General features: G+C 46.0%; 1 protein-coding gene across 1 annotated transcript; it reads right to left on the bottom strand.

Annotated features, from left to right (window-relative positions):
* Positions 1-338: 338 nt before the first annotated feature.
* Positions 339-10,875, bottom strand: ephx4 (epoxide hydrolase 4). The gene is made up of 7 exons (XM_076727011.1): positions 10,492-10,875; positions 8,556-8,641; positions 6,827-6,984; positions 4,747-4,875; positions 4,278-4,381; positions 3,104-3,252; positions 339-1,294 (listed from the first exon to the last, which is right to left on the bottom strand). Exons 1-7 carry the CDS (start codon positions 10,732-10,734, stop codon positions 1,054-1,056), a joined length of 1,110 nt encoding a protein of 369 aa, XP_076583126.1. The 5' UTR covers positions 10,735-10,875; the 3' UTR covers positions 339-1,053.
* Positions 10,876-11,158: the final 283 nt, after the last annotated feature.

Here is an 11,158-nt window from a genome sequence, read left to right as displayed (position 1 = left end):
TCTGAGTGTTTCTTTGCTGGTCTGAAACAGACATCAAGCATTGCCTGAGTGTTCACCAAATAACCCATCAGTGAATGTGTGTGTGTTCTGTTTATGTAAGACTGAGCAACACACACCTTGAACGGGAAGGTAGAAATATGAACCTAAAACTATCACAATGTTTGCAGACTCAAAAATAACCAGCGTGAACTGCTGTGTCACTCAGCTCTGTGCCATCTTTAACGGCACATCCGTGACTATTCCTGCTGTTTTTCATCAGACGGCACCGAACACATGGAGGCATGAGGCTCACTGCACAGCCTCAAACGCACCACAGGCCAGAAAATGTTCAAGACCAGTGTAGTCCAACAGATTGACACTTAGTTTATTTATAAAATCAAATGGTGTAGACCTGGCTCAGTGAATTTCAAAATGCAGTGTGTAGGAATAGATACAAAATAATAGTCAAAGAGTCAACCATCACTGACATTTCTATACATAAAGATCAAGATAACAACATTCTCTACATCTGAGCAAATATCTCTGAGGAAAAAATACAAAAAAGAAAACTCCTTTAGACAACACTACCTGATCAAGGGGACGGGAGAGTCACGGCTCCCAGAGGACTGTGCCTAAAGAAGAGCCGAGCGACCCGGTGAAACACACAGCAGACGACGCCACGTCCCGGCCTCTCAGGACGCCTTCACACCGCGACAGCTCGAAAGTTAAAAGGCACCACACAATACAAGTCACGAGGAGATTTCGCCACACATTTGTAATGCTGTAACTGACAAACTTTAAGGCGGATGTCATGTGCAAAAAACATCTTGAATATGTGTCAAACGTCCTGCCCACTGTCCTCTCCAGTCCAGTGTCCTCTCCAGTCCAGTGTCCTCTCCAGTGAAGTGTGCTTTGATTCTTTCCTTTACTTCTTTAAAAAATATTTGAGATGTGAGAAATTGAAACAATGATTGCATTATCACGATGTCGCTTGGTATCACAGGCATATTCCAGGCTTCCAGGTGTGGCAAGTGGGGGGGCGGGGGGGTTGCTGGAGGAGGCCTCACTGTGGGTTTAGTTCCTGTAGCTCTTGCGTCCCTCGCCCTCCTTCAGGAAGGTCCATATGAGGGTGTTCACAATGTCAGGCTGGTCCTGCTGCAGCCAGTGACTGGCCCCGGAGATGATGTTGAGACGGAAATGATTCCGGATGTAGAGGCGGCACGCCTCCGCCATTTCCTGCTCCAAGAAGGCGTCGCGCTCACCCCACAGCAGCAGCACCGGGGACCTGACGTGATTGTGGCTCAGGGGCAGGGAGCTGAGGAGGGAGAGGAAACAGGTGAGAGCGTCCAGGATGATGCTGCGTGAGAGATTTTAAACCGACCTTCAAACAGAATTCAAATACTTCAGTGATTCTGGACAGTAAATATCAGATGTTTAAGTTAGAAATGTGACTTGTGATGGCTGAGTTCCATTTAGCTGCTAGCTCAGTTCATGCTGGCTCACTGTGGTGCTGCCATGTCTTACTGGGACAGAGCCACCGTTTATGTGAAGCCCTGTGATTCAACACATCTGCTGGGACTGTCTGTGGGTTTAGTTTGAGATCTTCCATCCGAGCAGGTTCCTGCAGTTTGGTTTCCATTAAAGCACTGCAGCAGTTTTAAAATAATGATTTGAGTCAGTTTCCATCAACCACAAACTGCTGCACCAAAACAGGCAGACAGAAACGTCTCAGTTCATTCAGGAACTGGCTCCAATTTAAAAAACACACTGAAATCTCGTCCAGACGGTTAATCCTGTGTCAGAATTATGAATCTCATGTTGCTTTACGTCTGACCCCAAATGTGCCGGACTAAGCTCCAGGCCCCCGCCACTCTGGACAGGATGAGTGGATGTACATGAAGTGGACGGACGGACGGACGGACGGACGGACGGGCGGACGGACGGACGTATCCCTGCCCCTCGTGCTCAGATACAGTATGTGCTCGTGGAGAGACTAATTGGACATGGGTCAGTGCTGCTTCTTTTACGTAAGCACATAAAAGCTATTCTGAGATAACTCGTTGCTTGAGAAGGGAGCAGATGGCACGCTCAGCCATGCGTGTGCACTTCACATGTCAAAAACGCACGCACCCATACTTCCTTTGATCTGATTTGTGCCGATCACTCTCGGCCAGCTGGTTCGTGTGCGTGTAAAGAACGAAGGTGTACGTGAACGTAAATATTGGACGGAGGGACAGGTGCGACGTCGTGCCCTTCACAGCCCTGACAGCAGGGGGTGCTGCTGCATCTACGTTGGTTGTTTGAGCAACACTGATTAAAAACCTGAAGGCTTTGAAAAGTACGCGTCACACTTCACAGTAACACCAGAGACCAAACACTGACACTGACTCAAAGCATCTCAGAGTACTGCAGTAACAGCACACCTGCTCCAGCAGCTCCTGTATCATTAAACTACACAATCACACATAAAACAGGTAGAATTAGCTTCAACTACAACAGGAAAATACTGCTTATACTTTAATGTTTCAGTAATTAGAATCTACTAATAAAATATATACCAGTATACCAGAGATACAGTATTTTTGTTGTGCATTATGAGTACTTTTACTTTTGATACTTTAGGTCCATTTGTTAGTAATACTGCAGTTTTGCTATTTTCTACTCATTTTCTACTCAATGGTGTAACATTATAGTGTACATGTATATTATTTATACTGCATTATTCTACTACTACCTTTATATTAATATTATTATTATTACTATACACATTACTATATATTGTTATTATTATTGTTGTTAGGATTGTTATTATTGGCATTATTTATTAGTATTAGCAGTATTAGTTTTCTAGTATTCAATTACTTTTGTACCTCGATGTAGAACGTTGCATCAGATATGTTTCCATGCAGACAGGTTCTATGTATTTGAGGATAATACACATATTTACATATTTCATGTGGTTGATTACTTATGGTTGATTCATATTGTAGTACTGTGTACATATTTTACATGCTCTCTAAGATATTTACCAGCTGACCTCCTTTCCCCTCGGGGATCAATACAGTTTTCTGGTTCTGATTCAGTGAACGACTGAACGTCTGTGTGTGTGAGGGGCTGTTCCCACCTGAAGACGTTCCTGTAGTAGTTGAGGGCTCCGGTCAGAGCGCCCGGCTGTGACAGTGCATACAGATACGCCTCCAGGTCCTCTGCAGCGAGCCAGCGGCCTTTCCTCCCGATGCCCGTGCTGCGGCTGGTGAACAAGGCCTTCAGAGCCTGCAGCAGAGCAGCAGAGCAGCAAACACTGCGGTGAGTTTATGTGACTGGTACAATTTGATCTAGAGAACATTTACTGAAGGACGTCTGTGTCGCTGTAATATGAGTCAGAAAAGTGACTTCAGTGAAACGGGCTCTGGTGACCTTCGGCCACAGCTCTGCAGCCTGTTTCTTTACTCCTGAAAACTCCTGCACTGACATGAAGGAGCGCTTTTATTCACATTTAGTTCAAAAAAATCCGTCTCACGTAATCCATTTGGGGAAAAAGCTTATTTGTTCTCTTACAAAACTATAAATATGAAAACTACTAGCAGCCAGTTAGCTTAGCTTAGCATAAAAAACATTGTATTGCTTAAAGAAATGATATATTTCATGTCAATTAGCCGTTTTCTTCTGCTTCCAGTTATCCTGAGCTAAGCTAAGCTAACCGGCTGCTAGCGGTGGCTTTACATTAAGCGACAGAGATGAAAGTGGCGTCAGCCTTCTCTAATTTTCAACATACTGCTCAGAATGTGAAACTGTTGCTTCAGTTAAGTTGAAAGAAGAAAATTAAGATAAAAAAAATGACTAAAACCTCAAATTTTTTCATTTTAAATCAAACCTGCACATTCATAAACCTGCACTGTGCATGTTTACACGTTCATGAACTATTGGAAATGACATATGCTGAATTTGAAAGTCACATTTTAATATGAAAAACAACCTGATCGCCTCATTTTTGACTGAATGTTCTAATCCACCTTATTTCATGATCTGGTAATAATCTGTAATTTCACATTTCCTGCAGGATTATCTGATCCTTTTGTTTACTACCACTAACCTCTGTCACAGCGGGCTATTTTTAGTGCCACTAAAAATAGCCTGACACTGTAATAACATGCAACACACACCAATGCATATTAACACACATGCATGCACACAAACCACACGCAGAGACGCAGACACACACACACACACACACACACACACACACACACACTCAACATTGACCTTGAAACCGCTCAAGCCCACACACAACAGACCACCTTGAAATCATTGATGGAGAGCATGAGCTCCGGGAAGCGAGGCAGCTGGAAGAAGAAGAAGTGACTGGATTTCAGCAGCTGGCTCGGGTGACGCAGAGCGTAATCTGAAGGAGAGAGGAGATTTCAGTTGTTTGATGGTAATTAAAGGCCATGCTTGTCGGGGTCGTGGATGCGATAACTCTCAGTGACTTCGCTCTGTTTGCACCAGTTAAACCAGCTGTTCCAGACTCACATTAGCCTCCTGTAATTAGCTTCTCATCATCCCCCCTTAAGGCAGAGGAGGATTTGCCAGATGGATGCAAACATGAAACTGAAGCAATAATACGTCCTAATTGATGATAATAATTACGGTAATAATCCAGGAGCCGAACCAGAGTCCCCCTAATTAGTACGAAGAAAACTGGTTTTCTTTCCCAGCGTGGAGGATCAGGTCTGAGGATGTGCTGGTTTGCACACGGTGAAATCCTACCTGTGAACACGGAGGGATGCGGACAGTTCAGGACGATGAGCTTCGTCACCATCTCTGGGTAGTGAATGGCAAACAGCCACGCTATGGTCCCCCCCCAGTCGTGGCCAACGAGACAACATCTGTTGTATCCTTGAGAGAAAAGCAGACACATCAGACAGCGTTTGTTATGCGGCAGCTCTCTGACGGAAGCTGGACGTTCATGCTGGTGTCGTGTGTATTAAAGCATGTCAGTGACTCGAAATCAATAAAGCTGTCACTTCTTTATTGCTGGCTTCAACCCTCAGAGGACATTTACACTCATCAAATGGATGTATTTCATGACATGCAGCCAAATGCAGATGAAGGTCAGGGCATCCGTGTGAAGGGATTCTGATCATATTACTGCTCCAGTCCCAACAAGCTCATCTCTGCTCGCACCATTTACACCCACTGATGTGAATCATACGAGCAGGCCTCATCTCAGCACTGATATCACGTAGACTTCAATGGCGATTGTCATGCAGCGAAGTCAGTGAAAATGGCACGTGGAGGTTTGCGCTGTCGGTCGGGACTATTTTACTTCCCCTGCACGGTTACAGGTTAAACCTCTGATTGGTTTAGCACCATTAGCTGGCTGTGAATGTGGACTGAAATGCGGAACATGTGGGCTCTAACAGTTGGTGTTAACGGGGCTCTGAAGTCCCATCACAGATCAGAGCACAGCGGTTATCGTATGATCAATGCAAACCTCCCACTTCCACTGAAATGTCCATTAAGTGAATCATTTGCACAGCAATGTGCATTATTGAGTGCTTAGCTCCTGAAAGCCTGTTAAGAATTTAACAGTGGCAGTGAGAACAATGGAAGAAGGTACAAAACATCACCTACAGACCTCTTTCAGAAGCACTTTCCAACTGAGTGTGAATTTTTAATGAGGAATGTGTTCAAAACCTGCTTGAGAATATTTACAGGCCATGATGGAGAGCCTGTAGGCTGCATCTTCACTGGGTTACTGTTGTGGATGAGACACTTGTGGCATTATTCAAAGCTGCACTACTCAATATTTTTATATTAACAATGACTAGGTGTAATGTAAAAGGTGTCGCTTGTCGTGATGAACCCACAAGAATGATCTTTGACTCTGCAGGGAGAGCGTTTTCCCATCTTTCAGCTCATTTCTTTGGCTTTAAAACAAAACAATGAGCTGAGAGACTGAACCAAACTGTTCAGGTTCACCTCACGGTTCTCTGAACCATGTTTCCAAAATCCAGCCCAGCACCAGATAATTGATGGGCAAAGTTAGCAGCTGGCTAATGAACATAGAGAAGAATTAGCAGCTAAACAGGAGCTGAAGGAGACCAAAACGGAGCTAAGAGGAGAATTTATACTGGACTAATATTCACCAGGATGCAATGTTTTGTCTACAGATCTCAACAATTAACCTGCTGAGTATCATGTTATTATTACTGATGGGAACAACGGCCAAACTCAAGTTGTAATAAACCAGATTTATCCTTTAATCAATAAATACTGAACGAGTGACGACAGCGCGTGCAGCAAAATCAAGACGTGGCTGTTTGGATTAGATCTGCTCGCTCGTAATTAATAAGGAAACAGTGGCTGTAACACACTTGAATACGAGGTGACAGGTGTGGAGGAGGAAACAAAGATGGAGCTCTCAGACACTATCTGCTGCACTGGAGTCATTAGAGGAGCTTCACTGACATTTCAGTTCCAGGACGGGTTATCTTAAACAGGAGCAGAGCTAAAAACTGTGACGCGCCTGTAAAAGAGCAAAACATGTCATTCAGGCCAGATGATCATTAGTGGACGCTGGTGTGTGCAGACAGCCTGGGGCTAGCTTCCTGCTAGTGTTAGCATGCAGTCAGCAGGCTGTGGGCTCTGTATCTGCACTGTGTCCCATGTTCAGTAAGAATGAGTCACGGGGAGTTTGTCATGCCACGCTGCAGGCCTGAGGGCTGTCCACGCTGAGACTGATAAACAAGTTTATTTTGGACTCAAGACATCGTCAAAACAGAGTCCACTCCTGGGAGTTATTTTAACATTACAGACACACAGTTCTCCCGTCTTCCTCCCTCACCTAAGTACTCCACAATGTCCTTGATGTCGGTCACCAGGTACTCGAAGTGGTAGCTTTCAGCAGAGAGCGGCAGGTCGGACTCGCCGTAGCCGCGCATGTCGATGGCCACCACGCGGAACTCACTCTTAAACTCGCGCAGCTGGTAACGCCAGGAGAACCTGAGGTGCACAAACACATGAAACACGACTTATGTCCTTCATTTCTTTTAAACACGTTGATGAACAATCCTAAACGTGTTCCTCCCACAGCAGCTTACAGCCTTCCATCCTTTTAAAGGGGTGCAATCGATTTAGCATCACACCACCATGAAGTTCAGGAAGTTGCAAGAGACCACTTAAAAAACAAGGGTTGAGAAGAGACTTTTACTCTACTGTGGGGTTAATCCCCCAAAACGCTGGTTCCATGCCCCATAATGCAGTTCAGGCTCGTCTTTCATTGGTTCCTCCTTGCTGAGTAAATCTGACTCCCTCCAGTTTGGAGCACTGGTTTCCAGTTCAGCGTCTGAAGTCTCCAAGCCCAAAGCCCAGTGCCTCTGATGATGTCATCAGAGGCAAATCCCTCTGATGACATCATCAGAGGCAAATCCCTCTGATGACATCATCAGGGGTATTTCTTCAGACTGCAGAAACCCCCCTTTAAAGCCACACATCACATCATTTTGACAGGCTGAGCGGTCCTCGGCATGACCTTTAAACTGTACCTGATGTGCAGCATCGACGGAGCGCCCCTTTAAAACTACTCACACTGTTCAATTTGAGCTGATTTCCAAACGTCACAAACTTTTTTTAAAGGCTTTTTCTCCGGCTGAGCGAAGGTCACCTCAGTATAATAGAAGCTGTTTTAGATTCCAATCCGCCCACTGATCATTCGGACTGGGATGGCTTCCTAATTGAAGATCTTGTCGGCTGTAGAGGCTCCTGAACCCCCCCCCCTCTTCCTCCTCCTCCTCCTCCTCCTCCTCCACCACTGAGCGAAGGGAAGCAAGACGCAGAGCCCTGACTGTGATTCTGATGAGTCAGTATAAGATCCCTGCACTCAACCCTCAGATCTTAGAATATAGATGAGGTTTAAAGCAGAGTAAGCCCCTCGGACCCCCACCCTCCCTCACTCACACACACACACACACACACACACACACACACACACACTCTCCTCTCTCTCATTTCTAAGAAGGAATTAGTACATTTTCAGAGTGTGTGAAGGCTTCTTTCCAACCGTGTCACTCTCAGCACAGTTCATCGTTTCTGTAAAGAATGGGCCAAGTGAAGCAGAAAGAGCCGCCCTCCACCGTTAATTAATCCCAGTCCTGTCAGCCGCTCAGATAGTATGTTCGAGATATGGACGGGCTTACAGCACTTGACAACCTCTTTGGCCTCAATCCAGAAGCAACGCTCAACACCATTTTTCATTTCATATCAGCAGGAAGAGATCCTGAATGCTTTGGAACCTTTTCCCCCGATGGCAAATCAAGTCTGTGGGTGGGGGCTCCTCGCTGGCGTGGACTTGTTTTTGCAGGCCGGGAGCTCGACCGCAGAGAGTTTAACAGAGAGGATTTCTCACAGTCAGGGACATTTTAGAGAGGTGACCCGTGTGACGAAACATCAAGCGTCCGAACAAGCGTTATCTTACAGCTGTGTTTCTGCTGCTGCTGAGTGCAGTGGAGCTAACGCTGTTACTGCAGCCCCCCACCCCCACCCCCACCCCCACCCCTGATTCCCCTTTGACCTACCAGAACTCAGGGAAACCGTGTAAAAACAGCATGAGCGGCTTCCCTCGCTCTCCGGCAGCCACATAGTGAAACCTGAGGCCAGACTCCTGCGTGGACAGAGGACACAAAGACATTTACATGCTGTACGGACATTCAGCTGCAGAACTTTTAAATCACTGAAAACAGTGCAGGAACAGCTCATCTGCTGCTACATGAACGCATAAATGTGAATCAGTGCATCACAAACTCTTGTAAAAACATCCTGCTTTGAGCCATAATTTGAGGCTGATGAAATTTTGACACAAAACATTCAACAAACTGGATGAAAGTCCTTAAAATGACACGAATCCCTAATTAAAAACACCCCAGAATCTATGAATATGCAAATATCTTTCGGTTCAGACACTGAGCTGCTGGACTCATGGCATCTTCTCGCTCACTGTGAAGTTCATCCTCAGTGTTTGTGAGCTTCAGGTTTCCAGTTCCCACATCGCTCTTTGTATGCGAGCTGCAGGCTCAGAGGCTGCATCATGTGTGCAGCATCGGCCTGAATGTGTGTGTTTGACACACACAGTTCCACTCGAGCTAATATGCTGTATTTATTATATTTGTGTGTTCTGATGTGGATGTTCATTTCGAGGAAACACTGATGTAGTTCTGGTTTTCCGCTCACATTGTTCAGCTGTGTTGGAAATGAGTCTTCATCTCACTTTCTGCTCTCTCAGTGATGGATTTTCTTATTTATTTCAGCAGATGGAAATGAACCTCCGGTCTAAGCGGTGGTTATTCATCTGGCTGTAAACGTGCTCAGATTTGACGTCTCTTTGCTGATAATATCATAAAGCATATAGACTCTGCTGCGACTTAATGGTGTGTGTTTATTTATGAGCTCATGCGCTGAGAACGGCTGCATCAACAGTTTATTTCAGCTGCTTAAATGACTGTTTCTAAATCGTACTTGTGTCACATTGGCTGCACTTATTTCAGCCTGCGTGGACGTTTCCACAGAGGCAGCTGTTCACACTGCAGATACAGAAGGTCTCAGCGTGAACGGACACACATCTGCTGTCTGCTCTCGTCTGACTGTGCTGTTTCTTCTTTCACGTTTTGTTTCAGGTCATCTCTGTCTCAGTTTCATCAGCATCATGAACGATGCTGACATGGAATCAAACACAGGCTGAATGAGATTTACTGCCTCTGCAAGGATGCTTGAATGTTCCTGCATGAAAACAAGGCTTTGCCTTCTTATAATAAGCCAGTGCTGGAATGTAACTAAGTATATTTACTCAAGTACTTGCATATTAGTTGATTATTTCCATTTTCTGCTGCTATGTTCTTCTACTTGGCAACATTTTAGGAGGAAATTTTGCACTTTTGACTGCACCGCATGTACCAACTGTTGTAAATCTGATGCAGTACTGCTGCCCAACAACAGAGTATGCAGTAGTTGTATTACTTAAAGTACTTATTGCTGATACGTTTCTTTAGCTTAGATTTTAGATGCAGAACTTTTGCTGGGAACCGTTCATCCTGTCACGTCGCTCCCTTCCTGTGAATTGTGTCTTACAGCAGAGACACCAGGCTGTGCTTTCAGTGGCTTTTTGTGACGGACCTGCTTTGGTCTTTAATTACATAATGTTGCACACAGAGGTTGTCGGTGGGGGGCTGGCTGACACCCTGCATGCTGAGACGTGAGGCGGAGGAGCTGTTTTTTCAGCACCACCTGAGCGCAACCCGCGATTCCACCGAGAAACGTCTCCAAAGCCAAACAGACGCCTCATGATCTGCCCAAACATCAGGCCTGTTTGTGTCCTCACGACGCCACAGAGCGAGCTGCTGCAGCCGTTTACACCTGAGCGTAGAGCTCGAAAGACACACACACACAAAGGGCTTCTCCCCTTTGCAGAGACCAGACACCTTTCACGTCCATGTGCATGCGTGTGCGCGCGCGTCTTACCTTGATCCGAACATAACAGTGGGTTCCCAAGGACGTGTCATTCAGACAAGCCGGGGGAGTTTCACGAATCACCCATTGGAAGGTCGCTGTCGGCCTTAAGATGATGTTCCACCAAAGTTTCAGCAGGGCTACGACGGTGCAGAGAGCACAATAACCGTATATCAGCGACCAGTAAGCCAGAACTCTGATTTTCAGCGCAAGTCTAAAGAGAAATAACAGCAAGTTGTGGAGCACTCTCGCCATCTTTACATTGCCGCAGGAAATCAATCCAGATCAAGTTACCTATTGATTTCTCTCTGTCAGTCGCTGCTTTCTGCTTAAATACTGCTCTGACAGCGCCGCTGTGTCGTTACCAGCGCATACGCACGACTGTCTGAAGGGAGGATCCCAACAAACGGCTGAATGGGACGGTGGCGAGAGCATCACGTCAGATTTCACGCTTGCGTGTGACAGCAGCGCTTGTTTAGCAGGAGACGGTGTTGTTGACTATACAAGGCAAGTCCGAAATGAAGCAATGAGCCAGCCGACGCAGAGCTTCGCAGTGATTTCTGCGCAGCTGAGAGGCGCCGTCAGGCGGAGAGGAAGCCCGCAAATCACTGCAGAGCACCGGCGCTGCACGCTGCTGTTATGGCAACAACATCACCTGAAGACGGCGCGCACGTGTTCA

This window comes from Chaetodon auriga, chromosome 3, assembly GCF_051107435.1.
Source record: "Chaetodon auriga isolate fChaAug3 chromosome 3, fChaAug3.hap1, whole genome shotgun sequence".
NCBI classification, from domain to species: domain Eukaryota; kingdom Metazoa; phylum Chordata; class Actinopteri; order Chaetodontiformes; family Chaetodontidae; genus Chaetodon; species Chaetodon auriga.
Note: the sequence above shows the minus strand (reverse complement) of the source record. Positions and strands in the feature narration are given on the sequence as shown.